We start from the raw sequence: 25,635 nt of genomic DNA on the forward strand, positions 1-25,635 counted from the left end.
CTGCAAGCCAGGGGTAACCAATAGGTGAACTAGGTGGTCGCCTGGGGCAGCAAGATTTAGGGAGGTGACACACCACCACTGGCACCACAGCAAAAGAATGGAACTATCTGGAACTTTAAAATGATAGGAGCAACTTTTCACAGGTGCCCAGGGGTGGGGCACTACCTGGTGTCAGTCCAGTCCCTCTGGAATTTTCTGAAGCAGGTAACAGAGCAGTGAGCAGTTCTTTCTTGGCTCCGCCCATTCCCCCCCCACCCCCAAACATGTTCATGAATGACAGCTTCCTGGCTGTTGCGCTGTGTGTGCACGTGCTCACAAGAATAGACCATCCAATTGCTTTCCCTTTCCTTGCACCCTGCCAGCACATGCTCACTGATCTTCCAATTGTTTCCCCCATTTCCCGCAATCCCATGACTTGTTCTCTTCTCTGCCATCACCGCTCATGCTTTCATTGGCGTTTTCGTTGACGGTTTTAAGTCAGCTGCTCCCGGCTGACCTTCAGCCCATTTTCCACCGCCTTCTTCACTCAGTGATCACCTGCAGCATTCTTTGACCCATTCACAGGCAGCTCAAAGTCAAGTAGAAGCCTCTGGAGAGCTGAGGATTAATACAAGGTGGAGCAGGAAAATGGAAAAGCACAGGGGTTTTCCGACATGCTGGGATAAGGATTGGTAGTGAGGGTATAGAGTGAGCTTCCTCAATCTGACCAGATCCAGGGAGCTTTTAAGGTCACGTGGCATCATGGCAGATAGAGATAGAGAAACATTACCCGGGGCGCAATATCATAAACAGAAGGCTGGAAAGGAAGAAAAACAAGCAAAGCAAGAAGGTTCCTTTTCTGGAGTATTTTTGTCCACATCGAGAAAGTGAAGGTAACTGTAGCTCAACAGACCAACCTGAGGCCAAAGCTGGGATGACAGTTTTGCCTACAGTCTCACAAGTTGGAGCAGAGTTTGAGGAACATCTGAACATAGAAGACGACGAAACAAATGAAGCCCACCAGGATCAAGGTTTGAAAGGACGTGAGCCTGCCACCAATTTGAACTATGGCAACCCTGCTACTTGGCCCAAATGTGATGATCATGTGCAACAAATCTTGGTGGAACATGGGCTAGAACAAGATCAGCAGTTCAATTTTCCAAGAGATCATAATCAAAGAAAATAATGAATAAATCATTGAGAAAGGATACTTGCCATTGGTGAAGAAATGCACCGTCATTATCTACAGTATTCCATGTCAAAGGCCTTTCTGTTTTGCTTCTGTCGCTAGCTGTTTACCAGTAACATGATTGGTGCATCATCTCTTTTTACTTATTTATTGATTTGTTCATGGGATGTGGGCTTCGCTGGCTAGGCCAGTATTTATTGCCCATCCCTAGTTGTCCTTGAGAAGGTGGTGGTGAGCTGCCTTCTTGAACAGCTGCAGTCCCTGTGGTGTAGATACACCCACAGTGCTGTTAGGAAGGGAGTTCCAAGATTTTGACCCAGTGGCAGTGAAGGAACAGCAATATAGTTTATAGTTCCAAGTCAGGATGATGAGTGGCTTGGAGGGGAACTTGCAGGTGGTGGTGTTCCCATGTGTCTACTGCCCTTGTCCTTCTAGATGGTAGAGGTCATAGGTTTGGAAGGTGCTGTCAAAGGAGCTCTTGAAGTGCATCTTGTAGATGGTACAAAATGTTGCCATTGTGCATCAGTGATGGAGGGAGTGAGTGTTTGTGGATGGGGTGCCAATCAAGTGGGCTGCTTTGCTCTGGATGGTGATGAGTTTCTTGAGTGTTGTTGAAGCTGCACTCACCCAGACGAGTGGAGAGTATTCCATCATACTCCTGATTTGTGCCTTGTAGATGGTGGACAGGCTTTGGGGAGTCAGGAAGTGAGTTACTTGCCACAGGATTCCTAACCTCTGACCTGCTCTTGCAGCCACAGTATTTATATGGCTAGTCCAGTTCAGTTTCTGGTCAATGGTAACCCCCCAGGAGGTTGATAGTGGGATATTCAGCGATTTTACTGGTTAGAATCTCTCTTGTTGGAGATGATCATTGCCTGGCACTTCTGTGGTGCGAATGTTACTTGCCAATTATCAGCCCAAGCCTGAATGTTGTCCGTCCAGGTCATATTGCACATGGACTGCTTCAATATGTGAGGAGTTACGAATGGTGCTAAACATGTGGAACCTTTTCTGATAAAGCTTCAAAAGATTGAAAAAACATGTCTACAAATTTAGGAGCACATAAAAGAAGCAGTAGACATTTAGAAAATTTTCAAAAATTTAGAAAAAACTTGAACTGTGATTGAGAATCAAGAAAACCATTGATGAAGATAATCTGTGCCTCATTAAACAAGAAAAAAGTATTGGCAGCAAATTTTAGAATGACTGAATGCTTCAGTGAGAGTTCTTGGTATGCAAAAATCTGGCCTTTCGGGGAACAAACAAAAAACTGCAAACTTCTAGTAATGAGAACTTAATATTCGTAAAATATCTAGTTTTGTGTGACCCAATTTTGGATGAGCATCTTCCTAATATAAAAAGCAATGAGAACATGTACATTCCCTTGGGAAAGATACACAGGGTGATTCAGCTTTTACCCAATACCAAAGAAAAAATCCTAACGTGTTCTCATGCTGCCAAATACTTGTCAATCTTTCTAGATTGCACACCAGACGCTGGCCATGTTGAACAACTGATCATTCGTTTTTTGGGCATAGCTTCAGACACTGATAATTGTGATCTTGTATGCATCAAGGAACATTTCTTGGGATCTGGGCCACTAAAGGGGACAAGTGGTGCTGGTATGATAGACACTATCTTTCACCGGTTAGAAGAGATTTCATTGCCTGTTGAAAACTTATTTGGGCAAGTCTATGATAATGGAAGCTTTATGGAGGGGAAAGAACTTTGTGTGCAATGATGAATTCTGGATGTTAACCCAGGCGCCTGGTTTGTTCCTTGCAGTACATGTTCTTTGAATTTGATTGCTAATGATGCTGCCAAGTGTCACTTGGAGGCAAGGGCTTTCTTTCTCATAGTCCAATGTATTTGTGTATTTCTCAGCTTCAACATGTTGTTGGGGAGTTCAAATGCATCGTGTACCTAATCTTGCAGTGAAACCATTGAGTGGAACAAGGTGGGAAAGTCAAATTAATGCCTTGAAACCTCTTCACTATCAGCTAGCTATGAAGCACTAATTGAAATCTCTGATGGCATGACCCTAACAGGATCACCTTCTGATACCTCATGTGTAGGTGCACAAGCTCTTACAAAAGGCATTTCTAGTTTCAAGTCTGGGGTTTCTTTGGCTGTGTGGTCTGACATCCTCTTTGAGATCAATATGACTAGAAAACAACTTCAGGCAAAGGAAGTTAACATAAATGATGCCATTAAGCAACTGAGAGAAACCAAAGTTTCTTGTAGGCTGCAGGAGTGATGAAGGGTTTAAGGAAACACTGGTAGATGCACGTGAACCTGCTGAGGATTTGGAGATACTGGCACACTTTGAACCAGATCTGGTCTTATTAGGAGAAAGAGGAAGCAGTTCATATATGAAGCTGATGATTAGCTTCTTCGGAGCCACATGGAAAAATTCAAAGTGAACTTTTATTTTGCAGTCCTTGAGACAGCAACACAAGAGATTGAAGAAAAACTCACACAGATGCATCAAATCAGTTCTGTGTTTGGATTCCTCTATGATATGACTTTGAAATATATCGCCGTTCCGTCACTGTTGCTGGGTTAAAATCCTGGAACTCCCTCCCTAACAGCACTGTGGGTGTACCTACAGCTCAGGGGCTGCAGCAGTTCAAGAAGGCAGCTCACCACCACCTTCTCAAGGGCACTTAGGGATGGGCAATAAACACTGACCTAGCCAGTGATGCCCACATCCCGCAAATGAATAAAAAAAAGCACGAAAAAACAGATTATGGAACATTGCTTGAAGCGGCATTAAGCTTTACAACATGGGAACACCAAAGATACTGATGCTTCAGATTTGTGCAGTGAATTGTAAGCCATGTGCATCACCACACGGTGTACTGAACTTTGCAAAAATCAGTTGAGAGGTAGTGTCCTCAATGCATTTATTGCTTTCCACATCCTCTTGACTCTCCCTGTTTCTGTGGGTGTACCTTTTCCAAACTAAAGTTTACCAAAATATACATTCGTTCCTCAGTGATGCAAGAAAGACTTGTTGGATTATCCACCTAGTCAATAGAACATGAAATTGCACAAAAAATTGACCTGACAGAACTTATTTCTACATTTGCTAAACTGAAAGCACAGAAAGTTAAATATTAACTCTTGATCAACATTATTGCAGGGAAACACAAAGTACAGAATCTTGTCATGTGAGCCATATTACACAGTAATGCGCATTATACATATAGCATCCTGTGAAAAGTGTAGAATAAAGAGAATGTACAATCAGTATCATTATATTCTCCCTTGTTTTCTTGTAAAATAAATCTTATTTATTCATAAATGCAGAACATTAATTCATACTAATGCGGAACACAGTTAATTTCTATTATCCAGCATGCACAGGGAATGGGTGGTGCTATTGGTTTAAAATGCAGCTTACCTAAGAGTTGTGTGTTTTCAGGTCCAATCATATAGCAAGCTCTTGTGTGACCTTGTGATGCAGGTTGAGGTCTTATAAGAGGTGTGTGGTAATCTGAGGTGTAATACACCTTTAAGAGACTGTGAGCAAATTGACCATGTGACTAAGACGCAATAGCTGTGTAATGCAGGCTACCAGGTTAATGCTAGTTTACAGTAGGGTCTGGCTGGGGAACCATACATCATATTAATGCTCTGTTGTTTGTGTAAATAAGCAGTATGTGCTTCATTTCATATTGGTCTCTGCATCTGCTGTATACTGTAAGTGATATTTTTCCAAGTCACGCACCATCCTGACTTGGAAATATGTCGCCGTTTCTTCACTGTTGCTGGGTCAAAATCCTGGAACTCCCTCCTTAACAGCACTGTGGGTGTACCTATATCACAGGGGCCGCAGCGATTCAAGAAGGCAGCTCACCACCACCTTCTCAAGGGCAACTAGGGATGGGCAATAAATGCTGGTCCAGCCAGCAAAGCCCACAACCCATGAATGAATTAAAAAAAAAATCTCGCCTTGCAACAGATAAGCTTGCAACCACTTCGTGAGCAAAGTGACCCATAGTTAAAATATAACAACTGGCAAAAAGGCAAAAATACCGCCAGTCGACAACACCAAGGAAAGCCATGAAAACTCAACTATCCTGAACCGTGCCTGCAGGCCGATTGTAAGTACATTACATTGTAAAATCTCACCGTAGTCGTCGAAGCCATTGCCCTCCAAGAGGCCACAATTTGGCCTCATCGAACTGTTTGATCAGGTCACTGATGACTGGTCACATTATATTATATGGTCACAGCCTCACGTTTTTCTTTTTGGCCATAGACATATCGGGGGAGAAGAGGCGGGTGATCCTCTTGTCAACACGTGGCAGTAAAATGTTTTGCTTAATTCGTAGTCTATCGGCATGCAGCGCCCCAGATTCCAAGAGCTTTGATGTGTTGGTGAATCCAGTGAAAGGCCATTTCCAACCAAAACCCTCAGTAACAAAGCAGAGTTTTAAATTCAATTCAAGGTGTCGCGTCCCAGGAGAGACAGTCACTTGCTATGTAGCAGCCTTAAAACAATTGACAGAGCACTGAGAGTTCGGGACGTCGATTAATGACATGTTAAGAGACCGAATAGTGTGTGGGATTAATGAAGATGCCATTCAAAAAAGTTTTGCCGTCTGAGACAAATTTGGATTTCAGCAAAGCCCTGGAGTTGGCGCTCACAATGGAAAGCGACTCAGAAGAAATCAAGGGAGCGCCAAATGGCGCCGTACTTCACGGCAGGAGGGAGGCACCGGCTAGAAATGGTGGGGAAGCACAGGGCTCCGTGGAAAGGCGGGCAACAGCCGCCATTTACAGACCAGGAAAAAGCAATGGCTCAACAGATAAAAACCACATCCATAACAGCAGAATTGGAACCAGACAGCCTACAAAAAAAAGGACAATTTAAAAGAACCAAATGCTTCTACTGTCATCGCAATGGACACATTATGCGATATTGTAATGAAAGATTGAGGCCAAAGTTCAAACAAAAAGGCAAAAGTCATGAAATTTATATAACAGGGGAGCCAGGAGAAACAGAGTCAGATATTTAGTTGCTACACAATTTAAAAATGGGTAAAACAGAGCCAAGCTACATGATAGTAGAAGTCAACAGAAAACTCCTTTGAATGGAGGTGGATACAGGCATATCCACAATAGTCATAGCGGAACATACGTTTAAGTATCTGAAAGGAGGAGGCCATTCACTAAAGCTGGAAAATTCTGATGCCACACTAAAGACATATACTGGTGAAAACATATGAGGGAAAGGTATATGCAAGGTCCAGTACAATATGGAGGCCAATCTACTAACTTAGTGTTAGCAGGGGAGGGTCCAACTCTACTTGGTTGGAACTGGCTTAAGGAAATAAAATTGGAGTGGACTGAGATTTTCCAACTCAGAATGAAAGATTGACAATAATTATGCCCCTGTATTCAGGGAAGAGCTTGGGAAAATTCAGGGACTGCAAACTAAAATCCACCTGGATCCTGGAGCAATCCCTAGATATTTGAAGGCGGTGCCAGACCCCTATGCATTTTGAGAAAAAGTGGATATTGAATCGGATAGGCTGGAATGGTTGGGAGTCTTACAACCTGCACAATTTTCCGAATGGGCAGAGCCCATCGCTCCAGTACTAAAACCTGACCAGAGTGTGTGAATATGCAGAGATTAACAAAGTAGCCAGGCTTGACAGGCATCCTATACCGAAAATTGATGAATTGTACTCCAAGCTTGCAGGAGAACCGCTATACGAAAATCGAAATGAGCCACGCTTACCAGCAAGTCGAGCTAGAAAAGGCCTCTCGGCATTTTGTGACTATCAACACACATAGGGGGTTATACCACTATACCCTTTGGAGTCTCATCAGCTTGTGCCATTTTCCAACAGACTATGGAAATAGTGCTCCAAGGTCTACCGCTTGTGGTGGTTTATCTTGATGATGTCCTACAAACTGGACTAACTAATGAAGAACATCTTGCTAACTTGGAAGAGGTATTGAAGCGTTTCTCACAAGTACGTTTGAAAAGGGAAAAATGTATATTCCAAGCAAAAGAAGTGATTACCTGGGTCATAGGGTCGACTCACAGGACCCTCACCCAGTAGAGGACAAGGTGAGAGCTATTTGTGAGGTGCCAGCCGCAAAAAATGCCACAGAACTCAAGTCCTTTTTGGGAATGGTTAACCACTATGGTCGTTTTCTCCCAAATATGTCAACAGTACTGGCTCCGCTATACGAGTTACTCAAGAAAAACCACAGGTGGACTTCGTAAGTCCCATAACAACAGGCTTTTAAAGCAGCCCTGTTGGTACATTTAGACCCCCCAAAAAATTGAATTTAACATGTAATGCATCCCCTTACGGAGTAGGAGCAGTACTCTCCCATCGGATGACAGATGGCTCCGAACGGCCCATTGGCCACCTCTCAAGAACACTCAGTGTGGCAGAATGAAGATACCCACAAATAGAAAAAGAAGGCTTATCCATTGTATTTGGTGCTCCACCAATAAATCCATGGTCACTGCTTCACCATCATATCCGACCACAAGCCACTAGTAGGCTTGTTTGGGGAAGATAAGGCAATAGCCCCATCGCCTCGACCTGCATCTAAAGGTGGGCACTGATTCTAGCTACTTACGAATATACTTTTATCCACCAGCCAGGAAGCCAGATTGCCAATGCCAATGCGCTGAGCTGATTACCCCTGAAGGACAGCAATGTGAATGTCCCCATTCTTCAAGAACTTGTTTTGTTTTTAAACATTCTGGGTGCATCACCAAACAGATCAGAGAATGGACCAGCCACGATCCAATTTTGTCTCACTTCAGGGAACAAGCCTTGCAAGGATGGTCTAACAAGCCAAAGTCAGATGAAATGAAGCCCTATTTTAACAGGAGGTACAAGCCCACCTGCCAGGATGACATCTTACTGTGGGGAACGAGAGTCATTGTGTCTCCCAGAGGAAAACAACCATTATTGATAGAATTGCATAGTGCTCACTCCGGCATTTCCTGAATGAAAATGTTGGCGCGCAGCTACTTGTGGTGGCCGGGGATGGACACTGAAATCGAAAACATGGCCAAGAGCTGCATGCAGTGTCAATAGGTACAGAAATTGCCTCCTCCTGCTCCACTGTGTCCGTGGGAATGGCCAGGAATGCCATGGGTCCGCCTCCATGTTTACTACGCGGGGTCTTTTTTGGGCACAATGTCCCTCTTACTTATTGATTCCCACTCCAAATGGATGATGTATATCAGGTGCCATCAGATTGCGTCAGAGTTTTGCGATACACGGGTTACCAGAGATAGTAGTGTCTGGTAATGGAATGGCATTCACCAGTGGGGAATTCCAAAGATTTATAACTCTCATTGGCACAATACATGTCAAGACCTACCCATGCTACCCTGAATCCAATGGATTGGCTGAGTGAGCCTTCAAGGCTGGAGTGAAAAAACCAGAGGGGAACACTATAGCAACAAAATTATCACGCTTGGAGTTCAGCTATAGAACCATGCCACATACAACCAGCAGTATTGCCCCATCAGAGTTATTAATGAAGCTATGTCTCAGCACACAGTTAAGCCTCATGAGGCCAAATTTAGGAGGGAGAGTAGAGAGAAGTGAGGAGGCCCAGAAAAACGCATGTGATTACCACAGTCGTGAAAGAAGCTTCATTGTACAGAAAGAGGTTTTCGTGAAGAACTTTGGAGATGGGCCCAAATGGCTACCAAGTGAAGTCAGTGCAGTGACAGGACCTCTGTCCTACCACATATCGGTTGAAGATCAGATAATCAGGAGACATATATATCACCTCAGGAAACGGGAAACAGGTCCACAAGAAAAGTGCGCCAAGCATTCCTGTTGGAGTCTACACCACAGTTAGAAGGAACTCCTCTTGTTTTGGAAGGATCTGTGGAACCCATTGAGCCTGAGAGAGTCGAAGAGGCAAACTTGCAGGTTCCTACTGGGGAGCCTAGTGAACTGATAATTCTTGAGAGGGAGGTCTCAGATACAACTACGATGGTTGACACATTTGAAAAAGCCTCCTGAGACTGAATTTGTGAACAGTTCATTTTTGTAAATAGTTAATATATTGTAAAATGTACTTTCAAGTAAAGGGGGAGAGGGGTGTGGTAATCTGAGGTGTAATACCCTTTAATAGACTGTGAGCAGATTGACCACGTGACGGTGAGACCCAATAGCTGTGTAGCATGGGCTACGAGGTTAAAATTAGTCTAGAGTAGGGACTGGCTGGAGAAGCACACATTATGTTAATGCACTGTTGTTTGTGTAAATAAATAGTATGTACTTCATTTCATATTGGTCTCTGCGTCTGTATATTGTAATCGACTCACCTGTCAACAGATAAGCGTACAACTGGTTCGCAAGCAAAGTGACCCATAGTTAAAACGTTACAGTGTGGGAGCAGACCCTGCAAATCTGGTGAGTGGTACTGAGGGAACATGGTTCAGCAGCGAGAGACTGAGACCTCCATTGTTTGTGCCACCTTCATACACAACCAGTCGGGAGCAGAGGAAACAACCTGACATGCTACCTGTGGAAGGGGAGGTGGCTCTTTAAAGCAGTGATATCCCATTGAGTGGAATAGCTGTCAATCATCAAGTCAGGCAAGTGGGTTAAAATGACAGTGGGTGCAGGGGTTAGGGTGAATATGGGTGGATGGGTTTGGGTGACTGACTGTGAGTAGAGGGGTTTAGGTGACTCATGTGGGAGGATGAGGGCAAGAGTGGGTGGAGGAATTTGGGTGATTGAGGGCGGAGAGTTTGGGTGATTGAGGGCGGAGGGTTTGGTGAGTGATGGCAGAGGATTTGGGTGAGTGAGGGTGGAGGATTTGTGTGATTGAGGGCGGAGGATTTGGGTGAATGATGTCAGAGGGTTTGGGTATGGGTGGAGGAGTTTGGGTGAGTGAGGGTGGAGGATTTGTGAGAGTGAGGGCAGAAGGAGTGAGGGTGGAGGGTTTGGTGAGTGAGGGCAGAGGATTTGAATGAGCATGCGTGGAGGGTTTGGGTGACTAACAACACTGTGAAGGAATTGGGGATCCTGCTACAGTCTAACCAATGTAAACACTGTGCTCTGGTGGTGAATCTCGCATGTCACACTTTTAAATCTCACAACTGGCATTCCTCAGAACTTTTAAACCGTGAAACGTCTATTACAGCTCCAAACTCCTGGAGTCCTGGTTTCTTCCCCAAAGTATTAGTATTAATACCTAGTATTAATAAAATGTGTATCCTCAATTCACAAGTTTCACAGGAGTTTTACAGGACTCCTTAGACAAGGCCTATGAATAAAGCCTTTTCCTAAACTAGAACCAAAAATGTATTTTCTTTTATCCAATCTAGAGGATCCCTATGGGTGACTACCTATATCTCAGCCATCCATACAGCCATCCTTCTTCTTTAGGATAATAGATAAATGACATATAAAAATATTGAAAGATGAAGACTTACTTTTTCCTTTGTGTGACATTGATTCATTGTATTTTGCTGCCTGCACTGTCAAGAGATGGAACAGGGTCCAGACAGAGCATGGGTAACCTCGGAAGTGAGGCCTGCTGCCCTGGCAACCCACCCAATTCACTCCTTCAGGTAGCAATGCCCCGGTTGTCTAGGGAACAAAGAAGAAAAATAATAATGATGTTACTTTGACAGTTTTAGAACATGTGTGGTGCATTTTCTACATAGAAAGATGTTCAGAAGCTGACATTCAAGTATCAATGGGAACATGTGCAGGCCTTTCAGCCCCTCAGGCCTATTCCACCATCCAATTAGCCCATGCCTGATTTGCACCTCAGCTCCATTTACCCACCTTTACTCCACATCACTTAGGGAAAATTTTTCACTCTTACCTATATTACAGATTTGCTAGAATGAACTTAAATATATTACACCAGACAGGAGTAAGTTATTCCTTTTACCAGTTGTGCTCCGTAATAAATTTGACATTAAGATGCACACATGCAATCTAGCATCAAATAATAGTTGCAGTCTGAAAGTTGGCATATACTTTCCTTGCACTGTACAGTCTCACAGGCACAGTACCAATGGAGGGAATAATTCCCTCCTACTCATTGTACTACATAAAAACTCAGATTGCAACCTAGCCATACTATACTGGACAGGAGTGTGTTCCATTCGCTCAGTCTACAGAATGGAGACACTGAGACACACAAGAGCTATACAGGGAATGAGTTGTTCTCTTTTACCCAGTCTATGCTGTGAATATACAGCCACAAAGTCACACGGAAACTGTAAGTAAATCCCTAGCAACTGATCTTTACAGGGCCGGCCAAACCTTGCCCCATGGGCCACATCTGGCCTCTGAGAGCTTTTCATCCTGCCCTCGAGCTACAATTGTGTCCATAGAGACTTGCCAGATCACACAGGGTATCCAGGAGATGTTCTGAGGAGCAGGAATTGGAGGTTTGAGAGGGGAACCATAGAACCATAGAACACTACAGCACAGAAAACAGGCCATTCGGCCCTTCTTGTCTGTGCCAAAATATTATTCCGCTAGTCCCATTGACCTGCACCTAGTCCATAACCCACCAGACCTCTCCCATCCATGTATCTATCTAATTTATTCTTAAAACTTAAGAGTGAGCCCGCATTTACCACTCTGAGTGAAGAAGTTCTCCCTAATGTTCCCCCTAAACCTTTCCCCTTTCACCCTAAAGCCATGTCCTCTCGTGTTTATTTCTCCTAATCTAAGTGGAAAGAGCCTACTCGCATTTACTCTGTCTATATCCCTCACAATTTTGTAAACTTCTATCATGTCTCCCTTCATTCTTCTACACTCCAAGGAATAAAGTCCTAAACTGTTTAATCTTTCCCTGTAACTCAACTCCTTAAGACACAGCAACATCCTAGTAAATCTTCTCTGCACTCTCTCAATCTTACTGATATCCTTCCTGTAGTTAGGCGACCAGAACTGCACACAATACTCCAAAGTTGGCCTCACCAATGTCTTATACAACCTCACCATAACATCCCAACTCATATATTCAATACTATGATTTATGAAGGCCAGTATGCCAAAAGCTTTCTTTACAACCTTGTCTCTCTGTGACACCACTTTCAGGGAACTATGTATCTGAACTCCCAGATCCCTTTGTTCCTCCGCACTCCTCAGTGCCCTACCATTTACTGTGTATGTCCTACCTTGGTTTGACCTTCCAAAATGTAACACCTCACACTTTTAACAGATTACCTCCTTTCATCTGTATAGAATGTTCTTTAATGAATGACAACAGAAAATGGTCCCAGGTAAAGCCAAGGAATGGTGGCCGGAGGTGGGCATTTTGTGAGGTGAGAGCAGTGTGCAGCTGACATGTAAGGATAAAAGTGCAAATGGAGAAGCATCGAGAGCAGCACAAAGATGCATAATGTAAATAGCCCTCTGATTATCTCCTGGTTTCTGCTAACTTGGTGTTGAACACTGGTTCAGATTTAACTGAAATGGTTTACAGTGACAGTGCACATTGTTTGGGCAGGTTATAAAAGTTACCAGTACATATCAAGTATTTTCCTTGATCAAGCAAACCTTTTTAATGATCTGATTTCAATGATTTATTGATTAATAATTATTTCATCCCCATCCATAATACAAAAACAGCTTTGGGGGAAATCTGTATATCTGTTATCTGTAAGGATATACCAGTTTTCTTAAAATGCTTTTTGTTAGTACTGAACATGAGTATTGCTGGGACAAAGAGACAGGTTGAAGCTTTTTGTCTTACACTCATCAGGAAATTTCACAAGAATACCAATATAAGGGCAAGTGCCAACCAAACAGAAGTCTCTTCTCATACAGTATAAATTGTTGTTTTCCCCTTATATTGGTGTTCTTGTGAAGTGTCCTGATAAGTGCAAGATGAAAAGCTTTGACATGTCTATTTTTTCAGCAAAATGCTTTTTCTTAAAAGCATTAGTAAAATGCTACAAGTTTAAATGCAGCACTTTCATATTATGAGTATTGTATACTAGAGGTACAGTGTCCCAAAGCCAGCCCCCTCGGGACTTACATCATTCTGGATTTTGGATTTTCCTGGATTTTGGAACCAATTCCTTCACACAAGCTGTCTCTGTAGCACACTCTGTACTGATCATTAATGTCACAAAATAACTAGATTGTAGATCACGGGACAGGGAGTGCTTGCGTATGGCAATTCCTCATAAGCTTTATGGGCAGAAACATTGAAGATTTAAAACTTTGATTGGGCAAATTTAAAAAAAATCTATTAATTTACAATGGAGCAATTCTTCCAAGACAAGGACATTTGTTTGGAGGGCAATAACGGGGAGGGAGAGAAACACCTGATTCCTGATCCTCTCACCTGAAAGTGGCTGGGAATATTGCAATGGGAATGTTCCCACTGGTGGAACAAGCAGCTTTGTGTCCAGAGAATAGGGAGGGCCGGGGGAAGGCAGATCTTAAAGTGGTGTGATGCACGACTGTTGCTGATTCTGTAATTTGGGGTCAACCCATAAATGACCTCTTCCCGTGCTTACTCTGTTCTGAGAGTGATGCCTGAGAGAAAATTGTCCGGTTTTTGGTTAGCTGGTTTTGAGACACCATACCCACATAACTGCTGCACGACTGTGGAGCTGTGCTGCCAATATTATGACCTCTTTTTATGTGCCATCCAGATGTTGACAATGAGAGTCAACCACATGGTGTTATTTACAGGGAGGAATGGCAGGTTCCTTTCTCTGAAGGGGATTACTAAGCAAGTTGAAGTTTACAACAATCTAGCAGCTTTGATGGTCATTTTTCTCTGGTAATAGCCCACATATATTATCAGGTGAATTCAATTAAATTCCACAACTTGGAATTTGAGCTCATGATCCCTGGACTTGCTAGTCCAATAATGTTCTATGACACTATTTTCATATTGTATCAGATAACAGAGCAGGATAGTCATTCATAAAGAGTTTCCAGACCCCATCATAACATTCAATTGTTTCTTAAATGGTTCCAATGGCTTTGGCTCCACTATGCTCTCCAAGAATCCATTCCAGGTTCACTAATCACTTTTTAAAATGAGAAAATCCTGCTGGTATTAGTAATATTTTTTCTTTTACTAGTCTCCTTGTCCTACATTCACAGTTGAGTTTGATGGATGATGTAGTGTAAATCTTCTTATTCCATCGCCTTTACTATCTAATGAGCCAGGAGTGTCAATGTGGTTCCGTTGGTAGTGTCTTGTTTTTTGTTTCAATGCTGCGCGCAGGCTATCGACATTGTAGCTGAGCTAACTTTATTGATAACACATTTTCCTAACTTAAACACACATCTGCAGTAACTGAGTTCTACCAAGACAGGCTCCAACATGTGCTAAAAATATAAAAACAAAAAAACTGTGGATGCTGGAAATCCAAAACAAAAATCACACCCCGTTTCCTGTAAGGACTCCATCCCTTTCTCTCAGTTCCTTCGCCTCCGTCGCATCTGTTCCGATGATGCTACCTTCAAAAACAGTTCCTCTGACATGTCCTCCTTCTTCCTTAACCGAGGTTTTCCACCCACGGTCGTTGACAGGGCCCTCAACCGTGTCCGGCCCATCTCCCGTGCATCCGCCCTCACGCCTTCTCCTCCCTCCCAGAAACATGATAGGGTCCCCCTTGTCCTCACTTATCACCCCACCAGCCTCCGCATTCAAAGGATCATCCTCCGCCATTTCCGCCAACTCCAGCATGATGCCACCACCAAACATATCTTCCCTTCACCGCCCCTATTGGCATTCCGTAGGGATCGTTCCCTCCAGGACACCCTGGTCCACTCCTCCATCACCACTTACTCCTCAACCCCCTCCTATGGCACCACCCCATGCCCACGCAAAAGATGCAACACCTGCCCCTTCACTTCCTCTCTCCTCACCGTCCAAGGGCCCAAACACTCCTTTCGTGAAGCAGCATTTCACTTGCATTTCCCCCAACTTAGTCTACTGCGTTCGTTGCTCCCAATGCGGTCTCCTCTACATTGGAGAGACCAAACGTAAACTGGGTGACCGCTTTGCAGAACACCTGCGGTCTGTCCGCAAGAATGACCCAAACCTCCCTGTCGCTTGCTATTTTAACACTCCACCCTGCTCTCTTGCCCACATGTCTGTCCTTGGCTTGCTGCATTGTTCCAGTGAAGCCCAACTCAAACTGGAGGAACAACACCTCATCTTCCGACTAGGCACTTTACAGCCTTCCGGACTGAATATTGAATTCAACAACTTTAGGTCTTGAGCTCCCGCCCCCATCCCCACCCCCTTTCTGTTTCCCCCTTCCTTTTTTTTCCAATAAATTATATAGATTTTTCTTTTCCCACCTATTTCCATTAATTTTAAATATTTTAAAATCTTTTATGCTCTCCCCACCTCCACTAGAGCTATACCTTGAGTGCCCTACCATCCATTCTTAATTAGCACATTCGTTTAGATAATATCACCAACTTTAACACCTATGTGTTCTTTTGTTCTACTGTTGTTGACAGCTTTTGATGATCTGCTTCTATCACTGCTTGTTTGTCCCTACAACCACACCCACCCCCCTCCACCTCTCTCTCTCTCTATCTCTCCGCCCCCCACACACACACCTTAAACCAGCTTATATTTCAACTCTTTCTTGGACTCGAACTCAAGTTCTGTCGAAGGGTCAGGAGGACTCGAAACGTCAACTCTTTTCTTCTCCGCCGATGCTGCCAGACCTGCTGAGTTTTTCCAGGTAATTCTGTTTTTGTTGTCCAACATGTGCTATCTGACCTTCAACTCCCAGATCAGGTGACCCCCTATCTGATTCAGCATCTGCATAGTATCTAATACTGGAGTCCACTACTGCAATCAACTATTATCATGACAGGTAGTGCTCTTGCCTCTAATTCAAAAGCTGTGGGTTTAAGCCCTAGTCCAAGATTTGAGTATTTAATCTAGGGTGACACTCCAAAGCAGTAGTGAAGGAGGTGTTGGCTTTCAAATGAAACCGAGGGTCCATCTGCTTGTTCGTGTGGGTGTAAAAGTCATACTATTTGAAAAACAGCAGGGAGTTTTTTTCCAGTGTCCTGGCCAATATTTCTCCCATAACCATCAATAGATACCTGACCACTCATTCATGTTGTCTTCGTGGAACAATGATGAGCAAAAGTTAGCTGTTTGTTGCCTTCATAACAACAATGACTACTATGATTCAGAAATTGTATGGGACTTTCTGAAGGGATGATCAGGTACTATATTAATTCACGCCTTTTCTTTATAAGGGCACACCTCAGGTGCCTCATTTTGAGGCTGAAATGACACAAGTTTTTGAGATTGTCTGTTTCTCAGGCCAAGTCTTGTGCCTTTTCTCTGAATTGGCTCCATTGTTTGAAAACCTGTCTTGTGTCTCAGTGATCACTGTTTTGTTTCTGGCTTTCTAGTTCCGTTTGCATGCTGATTGTAGAGTATAGAAAGAGTAAATGTGTAATGTCTACATGGTTCTTTCTTAACCAACTCTTGAGTTTTGCCATCTCAGTTTCCCACTTGTCCAGAAAGTGTTGACCCATGGTGGGTCGATTCTGCCAGTGATGGACATCCTAGAGAGCAAAAAGGGTTTGTAACTTTGGCTGCTTTTAGCACAGTGCTGTGCTGGGGGCAGGGGTGGTGTTTTAACCAATTCTAATACTCCTAGCTGTTTCCCCGGCTAATGCAACACCTACTCTCCAGGTCTGCACAACTCAGTCCTGCACTCAGGGGTGCATCCAGTAGCTGGGCCACCTGATAAAATCATGACAAAACCAACAGGTTTGTCAACACAAGCAAATTGGTGGTGGCAGGGATTGTTGAGCAAAAAGAAAATAGCTATATTCTGTTCTGCCTGGGGTGTGCCTCATGAGAAAGAACTTACAGCATAATAATAGGCCATTTGGTCCAACTAGTCTATTCCAATGTTCATGCTTCATACAAGCCTCCTCCTACTCCTTGGAAACAAACCCTATTTACATGTCCTTCTATTCATTTCTCCCTCACGTACTTATCTGGTTTCCCCTTAAATGCATCTTATCTATTCACCTGTGGTAATGAGTTCCACATTCTAACCACTCCCTGGATAAAGAAGTTTCTCCTGTATTCCTTGTTGAATTTATTAGTAACTACCTTATATTTAAGGGTCCAGAAAGAAAGAACAGCACTATAAAATGGAACATGATTCATGCACTCAATGCATCAGCAGGCAGCTTACCCCCTTCTTGTTGCTTAGCACATCCATATAAGCATTGTTGGAGATTGGTGCCATGGTAGCTTCTGCCAGCCAGGAGTTAGTGATCTGAAGCAAATTCATGACAAAGGGTCGCCCAGGAAAGAACTAGAGAAAGAAAGAAAGATACTTTAACAACTATTCAGAGAAAAAAAAAGCATTCTCCTTTGGTCACATATTCGAAGGGCGGGATTTTCTAGCCCCACCTGCCACCAGAGCCAATCGGTCCCGCTGAAAAAGCCAATGGACAATGGCATTTGGCTGGGCCACCGAGTCTCCCAGAGCAGGTCCTGTCACCATGGGGCTGGAAAATCCCAATCTCAGTCTACTCACAGTTTTGATGCATTTCACAAGGTAAATACTGATGACTAAGCCTATCTGGCCCAACTGTCTAAAAGGAGAAGCCAACAGTGCCCTCATCATGGCATCCAACCTACTTGTGAATGACATAAAGACACCCAGTGTAGGAATCAAGCAGTCCCATATCAGATTCAATGTATTACCTTCTCCGAACCCAGTGTCCCTTCACCACAGGACACGAGCGTGGCATTTCCAATTCCCATATCAGTCTTCCTAAGGCCCTCTGAACTCAAATGAATTCACTGCCAGTTGTGAACTGAATGATAGGTCAGTTCTGTTGTGGACTCATGCCCACTAGAAAATTGGGTTAATTCCATATTGAAACCTTTACACTGTCAGGAAACAGCTGAAAACTGATTGTGAACAATGGAAGCTGACAGTCTGTTAGAATGTGCAGTTTGTTAAATCATTCACACAAATACACCTCAGCTCATCAGGGCAAATTACATTTTTGAAGTTTATCCAAAAGCGTCCACATGATATGAATGTAAAGTATGGATGCTACATAACGCATAAAGAAACCACACACAGAGCATTGTGTCGAACCAGGCCCATGGTAGGTATTAAAAGATAGAGAAAGGTGTCTTTCACCAACTCTGTGTCACAGGGCACTATCTCAACCTTAGATGGCTCGAGATTCACTCTCAGGCATGCCCAACATGGTGTACAGTGAATGCAGATGGGCTGGTGCCTGGGATTCCCCATTTGGGGAATGCCTGTTTTCAAATGTTTGATTTAGAGATTACCAAATGGAGGTTGGGAATGTCCCTACAGTGGGAAGATAAGTAAAAAAAAAATGATAGACTGATAGTCCCATTTAAACTACAGGTCCAATAATTTAAACAGAATTCCCTTGATTGGCTGTATGGTTATGGGGATGGTTAAACCTCCTATTGACATTCCTTTGCTTTCTCTCACTGGATGTTTTCTTGCCTTGTCAGCCAGCTCTCGGGCACACAGACGCCCAGGCCCATTACAAGAGTTTCCAAATTGTGTTAAAGGACCAATTAAGATGGAGTTTCCATTCGACAGTCATCGATTGTACACGCCCTGCCCCCAATTGGGCCACACCCTAATTACCCAAGTCCAGAGAGCCAGATACTTTGCTACTGATACCCATTTTAGAGATGAGCAAGATGGCAGCACAGAGTTACACTACTGCCTCTGCACCACCTTGGGCTAAGAGGAACTCTGTTCACATCCGAGGGCAGAGTTTCTGTTCTGTTGCACCGGTATTTCCAAAGTAACTTGCGAAATTTATTGGGCCAGACTGGTGCAAAAGATTGTAAAATTTTGAGTGTAAGTAATGGCCAGCGTAAATCGTGTTTCCGTGATCTTTTACACTGTTTGAAAAGACAGTGCAATGGAAGCCAGCCCTGCCCAAAGCTCCCAGATTAAATTAATCGCATGGTAACTGTGCTAAGTGTGCCCATTTCAGACCTTCAGAACTGTTTTTTTTTATTAGCTGCAAGAGCAGTAACAGGCACATTTTAAAAACTTGTAGATATTAAAAAACTATTTAATTTACTAAGAACCTGGCTATTGCCCAGCAGCAAACTAGTTAATTTTTTTTTTAAAAACTGTTTTTTTTAAAAGTCATTTTCAGCTATTTTGAATCGGGCTACTCACAGGTGGTGGACTAGGCATGCTTATTAAAAACTCTTTTTTCTGTATTAATAAAACTGCACCAAGTTATCACTCTTAAATATACCAAGGAATATTTTTTATTTGCAAAATAAAAAATTGCATTCTAAAAACTCTGCCCAGTTGCACCAGTTCATGGCAGATTTTAGATCTTTGGGAATGACTGAAGCAGAAACTAGAACCATAAAACCGATTTAGAAAAGAAGTGCTATTTTGAGCGCAATTTGTAAGCAGATTGGCAAATGGGCCCAAAATGCAAACTTTACCCCCTGATTCTTAATCCTTGGCACTGACTACATGGATTGGCTGACAAGTAATGACAAGGCCATTGGTCCTGGCAACAACAGCACATGTCGTGAGAAAATGTTACACAGAGTGGAAACTCAGATGATTTGGCAGAGGAAAGGGCCACTCAGCCTTGGGTAGCTACTTCACACGGATGACAACACGCTACTGTCCACTTGAAACCACACAAGATGACAAAAATAAAAGGCATCTCAGGTGAGAGCCAGCAGTACATGCCTCCCTCAGCATCCCTCCCACCAGCAGCTTGCAAAGTATGGACAGGGGAAGGCCTCGTCTTTCTTCACTGACAGTACGCCAGCTTCAGTGTGCTGCACCTTTTATCAAGAGAAGCGAGAGAGAACCACTTGAGGCAAAGGGAGATGCAAATTTTCTTTTAATGTTTAACTGCCTACATTTTTTTAAATAAAGAACATTTTGGATTTTTTTTTTTTACGGCTCCAGGATCTCTCCCCCCTCACCCCAAGGAAGTTCTCGTTATTCCCTATTTGTATTCTGCTAGTGACCACGCTAAACACTCAGCTCTGGGCTGAGATAAAATCACGTCTGCTTCAATCCAACAACCACGGCCTCCAAGGACCCAGAAAATCTACTTCTGTTCAATAACTGCAACTAAAATTCAATTAGTATCAGCACAGAGACAAACACCACGGGATCTGAGAACACTCACCACAAGAGGGTAAAAACAAGATTACCACGGCTTACTGAGCAGCCTCTTTCCCCTCCAGCGGCCTACACCTAAGCCTGTGACAGAACCAGTGGTCTCAGTCTGAGCTGCTTGAGTAATAGGATTTGCAAACCTCTCACAGGGCAACTTGTACTCCATCTGTTTTCTTGCTGGTAAACCCTGCATATGCGTATACATAGGCACACACTTGCACATGCTCTCTCTCCCTCTCTCTCACACACACATACACACACACACCACACACACCTGATATTTATATAGCATCTTTAGCATAATAAAATGACAGGGGCAAAGTATAAAATTAAGTATTACACTGAGCCACATATATTAGGTCAGATAACCAAAAGCTTAGTCAAAGAGGTAGATTTCGAGAAGTGTCTTAAAGAAGGAAAGGGAGGACAGAGAGGTGTCTACAGTAAGGGTGGAGTTGGGCCCAGGTGACTGAAGGTATGGCCACCAACTGACAGGTGACTAAAATTGTGGGTGTACAAGAGGCCATAATTAGAGGAATCCAGATATCTGGGGGAGTTGTTGAGCTGCCGGATATTACAGAGATAGGGACGGCATGGTCATGGAGGCATTTGAAAACAATTATGAGAATTTTAAAATCAAGACGTTGCTTGAGCGGGAGCTAATGTAAAAAAAAAGCTAATGTAGGTCACCGAGCACAGGGGTGATAGGGGAATGGGATTTGTTGCAGGTTATGAAAGGGGAAGCAGAGTTTTGGATGGCCTCAAAGTTATGGAGGGTAGAATGTGGGAGACCAGCCAAGAGTGCACTTTAATGACAAAATGAATGCGTGTGAAATTATGAGAATGTGCCAATGTTTCTTGAAGGAAAGTCAAAATGCCACCATTTTGTCTCTGCTTCCTTCCAGGTTTTCCTCAGAGATGTCAGCAAGCAGGATCAGCCGCCTTGTCCTGGAACTGTTCTGCTCTGTCCAAAGCTGATCAAAACCTCAGCCAGTTCTACAAGCTGAATCTAAGCTACTCAGTCCCATTTGGCTTCCTCTTCCTGGGCTTTCTGCCTCCTGCAGTCACTTTCCCAACTTATCTCAGTCAGCCCCCTGAAAACAATACACTTTCCCCATTAACATAATTTTGTTTGCCGTTGCTCACTGATTCACTTTCACTAACCACCCCTCCCTACTTTCCTTTCATTTCTTCTCCCATCTGCCTCCCCTCCCTCCCTTGAAGGCATTGCCTTTTAATAGCTTGCAGTGCCAGAGAGGCCAAATGCACCTCCTCAAGTGAATCTTCATGTCAACTGGCTATTTTTTTTCACTTAAAGTGGAGTGGAGGGGGTGGGGGCACCACAGGAAGCCCAAAGTTGTCTACAGCCTTCACCGACACACGCACCTCCCATGGGAGGCTACCAAATAATGCAATGTGGATCAGCATCTCTGGCCATTTTACCCCCAACCCTTAGTAAAAGGGTGTGGAGGCCAACGCCGCTACTGTTGCCCTGGCCAAGACCATAACATTAAAACAGTGACTTCCACATCGGTGCAGTTCAATATCCACAGTGGGCAGTGTGTACCAATGAAGACTATGTTTTCAAAGGTGGCAAGTTAGGAAGTCCCTAATGTGTATTCCAGTATCAGCTATTAGCTGTGCGACTCTGTAATAGCACTAGTTGTTTGTACCGTTGGACCAACAACTTCCATTTATATAGTGCCTTTAATGAAAATAAGCATCCCAGGGTGCTTCATAAAGGAGAAGCCAACAGCAGGAGATTTAAGAGATAGAAAAGGAAGTATTTGAGGCGCCAAGTCAAGAGGTGATGAAAGCATGGATGAAGGGTTGGGCAGCAGTGATGTTTGGGAATATTGTGGAGGTTAAAGCAAGTGGCCTCTGTAGGAAATTGGGCTTGAAGCTCAGGTCAAGATCAAACAAGAATCTGCTGGGGACAGCAGAAAGACACTTCAAACAGCTACTGAACTACTGAAGTATCCCAAGTTTGCACAGCCATGACTGAGTAACTGCCATCTACCTAATCCCTTCAGCGTGAACACGATTGTTGAACTGGCTTGTTGAGGCAATATCTACGGCTATATCCCTTCACTGCCCCCTTCAACTTCAGTGGCTGAACACACACTAAGGCCAGTCAGTGAAACTGACGAGGGTTGGATGGGGTGGAGGGAGTGGGGCAATAAATTTAGAAGGAAGTAAAGAGGTAGTTCTTGTGAATGCAATGGCAAATTTTGAGAGGAGGCAGGGCTTGCGTTTGCTCCATTTCACCATATGCTGCAAACGAATCAGCTTTCAGTACATCTTCACCCTCCATTGGTGGCTGTGCCCTCAGCTGTCTTGGCACTAAGCCCTGGAATTCCCTCCCTAAACCTCTCTCTCTCCTCCTTTAAAACACTACTTGAAATCCTGCCTCTGACTAAACTTTAGATCAATAGTGCTAATATCTCCCTATGTTTTTCAGTATCAAATTTGGTTTGACCACACTTCTGTGAAGCACATTTTACTATGTTAAAGATGCTATACAAATGCAAGTTGTTGTTGTTGATGAAATAGAGGAAATCTAGCCAGCACACAGGGACAAAGTGCAAGGGGCTAGAATTAAGAGAGGTGGTGCCTGCAAGGTATTCAGTTCTTCACATTTGAGTGACATGTTGGCTTTTAAATGGGCTGTTAGCAATCTTGCCCTTTGTAGTTTCTGTATATTTTTCCTCTTCTACAAACACATTTTTTTGTGACAAGAAAAACCAAAATATTAGCATTGAAAGTGTGAAACGAAAACTGCGTCACATCCTTTTCTATTTGTTGACATATCAAAGAGCATTCCCCTCTAGACTTGAAGGGCTTGTTACCGAGATCAGACTGACCTCCCTGAAGAGCTGGGTTCCTTTTCTCTTTTCCTTCTGAATCTTCTTCCTTGTTCACTTTTCCAGCAGACAAAACCTATTGCTATCGGCTAATGTCCTTTGTATGTGACTAACGACCCTGCAGACAGCGGCTGAAAAGGTCAAGGCGTCAATTCTGTGACCACTTACCGGTCGTCAAGGGGGTCGGGTGTTCAATTCTTGATAAATGGCTTGACTCGACAGGTCAGCTGGAGGGGTTGGTGGGGGATGGGCATCTTGGGGGTCATTAGCAGCGCTGCTGGTGTCCCTATAGCCTCTTGCCAGGATGCAGAGCTGCCTGGCTGCAAAGGTCATGTGTGAGTGGATAAGTGACAAAAGTTGATCATTGCCACACAGAGGTGGAAGAACCAATTACCCCGGGTATTCAAGAACTTCAGCCATAAAATGAGGATAGTGTCAGCAGCTGGAAGCTCTGGTATCCCTTACCCTAACTCAAAGGTTGGGGTTCCAGACATCATGATGGAACTGCATTTGCTCCTGGACAAACATCATCGACTCAGAACACAGCCTGTCCTGTTGACTTCGGAGTTATACTACCGAACCGAGCAATATTGAGGCAATTCCATAACCACTTGGCAGTGAGACTGACTGCGCACATTGTGGCTGGACTACTGAAGCCTGTGTGAAATTGGGCAATAGATCATTTGCATTAACTCTCGATTCCAAGTCATGATAGGCTGAATGGCCTTCTTCTGCATTGCAATATACTATGGCAGGAGATAGGTTGGGCTGGAATGGTTATGTGGTGGAAAACTAAATTAGTGGCACAGATGCTGTTCTGCTGGTCATCAACTTCCTTCTCAGTCCACAAGACTCATTACTGCCACTTGGATACTATCTTGTATGTTATGGGGCTCCTTGTATTCATTACTGAAGTTTCATCACTAATGCTACTGGTACAGAATAGTTGCGGCATAGTAAGTTATCTTGAATGTTGGCCTGCAGCAGTTCACCACCCTTGTGGCAAAGAAAGTGAACACAAAAAGTGGGGTTGAGGTTAGCCTCTGAAAAGATCAGCTATCTTGCGGTCTCGCACTTCCGGGGAGAGAGGTGGTGGTGGAGCCCTCTGAGATCCAGCTGTGCCACACCTGGCAGTGTGATCACGCGATGTACCAAAATCATTAGCTTCTTCAGATCATGGAATATAACATACAATAGTTCAAAGGCGGTTGGAATCATTGCACAGCCCAGTGATGATCTTAACAAGAAAATCCTGTCTTAATCACTGCAACACAGCCTCCAGTGGCACTGCCCATTAGAAAGGGGAAGCTATTCAGGTAAAGAAGAAAGTGCATGGTGTGTTGAGTGAAAATATTCGATTGAATTCTGGAAAATGATTGATTGCCGCTCTTAACCATTGCAGGTTTGCCTCGATAACAACAATGAGTTCACCTCAAAGCAGCGCACTGGCTGCAAAGTGCTTTGGACTATCCTAAGAACGCAAAAGCTGCTTTCTAAATGCAAATTCCATCTTCCACGCAGGTTTATAAAGAACAATAATTGTTTCTCAGTTCTCATTAAAAAAAATATGCAGGTCCTTCCTCTGGAACAAACCCTGACCGCTTCAACAAACATAAAACCAGATGAACAAAAATTCCCTCACAAAAATGGAAAAGTTTACTCTGTTTTCATACTTCTGTACAAAAAAATAATCTTCAAACCTAAAAATGGTTTCTTATCGTTATTCCGTCAGAAATTTTCAATGATTTGGGGATGCAACAAAAAGAAAGGCAAGCTCTCAATGGTCAGTTTTATTTTCGTTAAAAATGTTTCTCAAATCTTCCTCAGCCGATATCCAAAAATGCGTGTTTTAGATTTCTATGAATCCACGGCTCAGCTCGTTTTCAAATCATTTGAAGTAAAACGAGAGTGGGGAGGCCATTTCCTGGCCGCAGCAAAGACAAATTTAAACTTGCACTGGCCAAAGGGTGAAGGCTATCAGGGATACAAAGGATCATATTCAAGGCACTTTAATTAGGCTACCATGAGAGTTGGAACTTTGTTGATGTTTTCATTCTGTTTGAAACTTTATTTGGAGTTGGTCGTCAGCAGACGGCAGGGAAAGACGTGGACATTATCAACAGTTTTTTTTCTGTCTGCTCAAAGGTGTTTTGAGCAATTTCATTTTTGCTTCATTTCTAGATTTGGGTTACTCCTCATGTTTGATTTGTTGCCGATTTGCTTACATTTGACTTGCACATTTGCTAGCTTCTAATTATTGCTTTTATTGGTGTTTTGGGAAAATGAAACTTAAAGGAAGTGCATGCGATACAAGAAGGTATGATGTGACAGACAAGAAGTAATGGTATTTTATCAATTTATCATATAGATTCAACATAAATAGTATGAAAAGTATCATAGTTATTTGGACAAAAAAAAATTGGGAA

At 43.4% G+C, this 25,635-nt stretch overlaps 1 protein-coding gene across 3 annotated transcripts in view; it reads right to left on the minus strand.

Annotated features, from left to right (window-relative positions):
* The window catches only part of lhx4 (LIM homeobox 4), a 326,165-nt gene that overhangs the window by 228,643 nt on the left and 71,887 nt on the right, over positions 1-25,635 (minus strand). For 2 of the 3 annotated variants that reach the window (XM_041208941.1, XM_041208943.1), the window contains exons 9-10: positions 17,364-17,486; positions 10,614-10,770 (exon numbers count right to left, since the gene is read on the minus strand). In XM_041208941.1, coding sequence (XP_041064875.1) covers positions 10,614-10,770; positions 17,364-17,486 — 280 coding nt within the window. The remainder of the gene's footprint in view (positions 1-10,613; positions 10,771-17,363; positions 17,487-25,635) is intronic. The other variant, XM_041208942.1, reaches the window with a different exon arrangement.

The sequence above is a fragment of the Carcharodon carcharias genome, chromosome 16, assembly GCF_017639515.1.
Source record: "Carcharodon carcharias isolate sCarCar2 chromosome 16, sCarCar2.pri, whole genome shotgun sequence".
Classification (NCBI taxonomy): Eukaryota; Metazoa; Chordata; class Chondrichthyes; order Lamniformes; family Lamnidae; genus Carcharodon; species Carcharodon carcharias.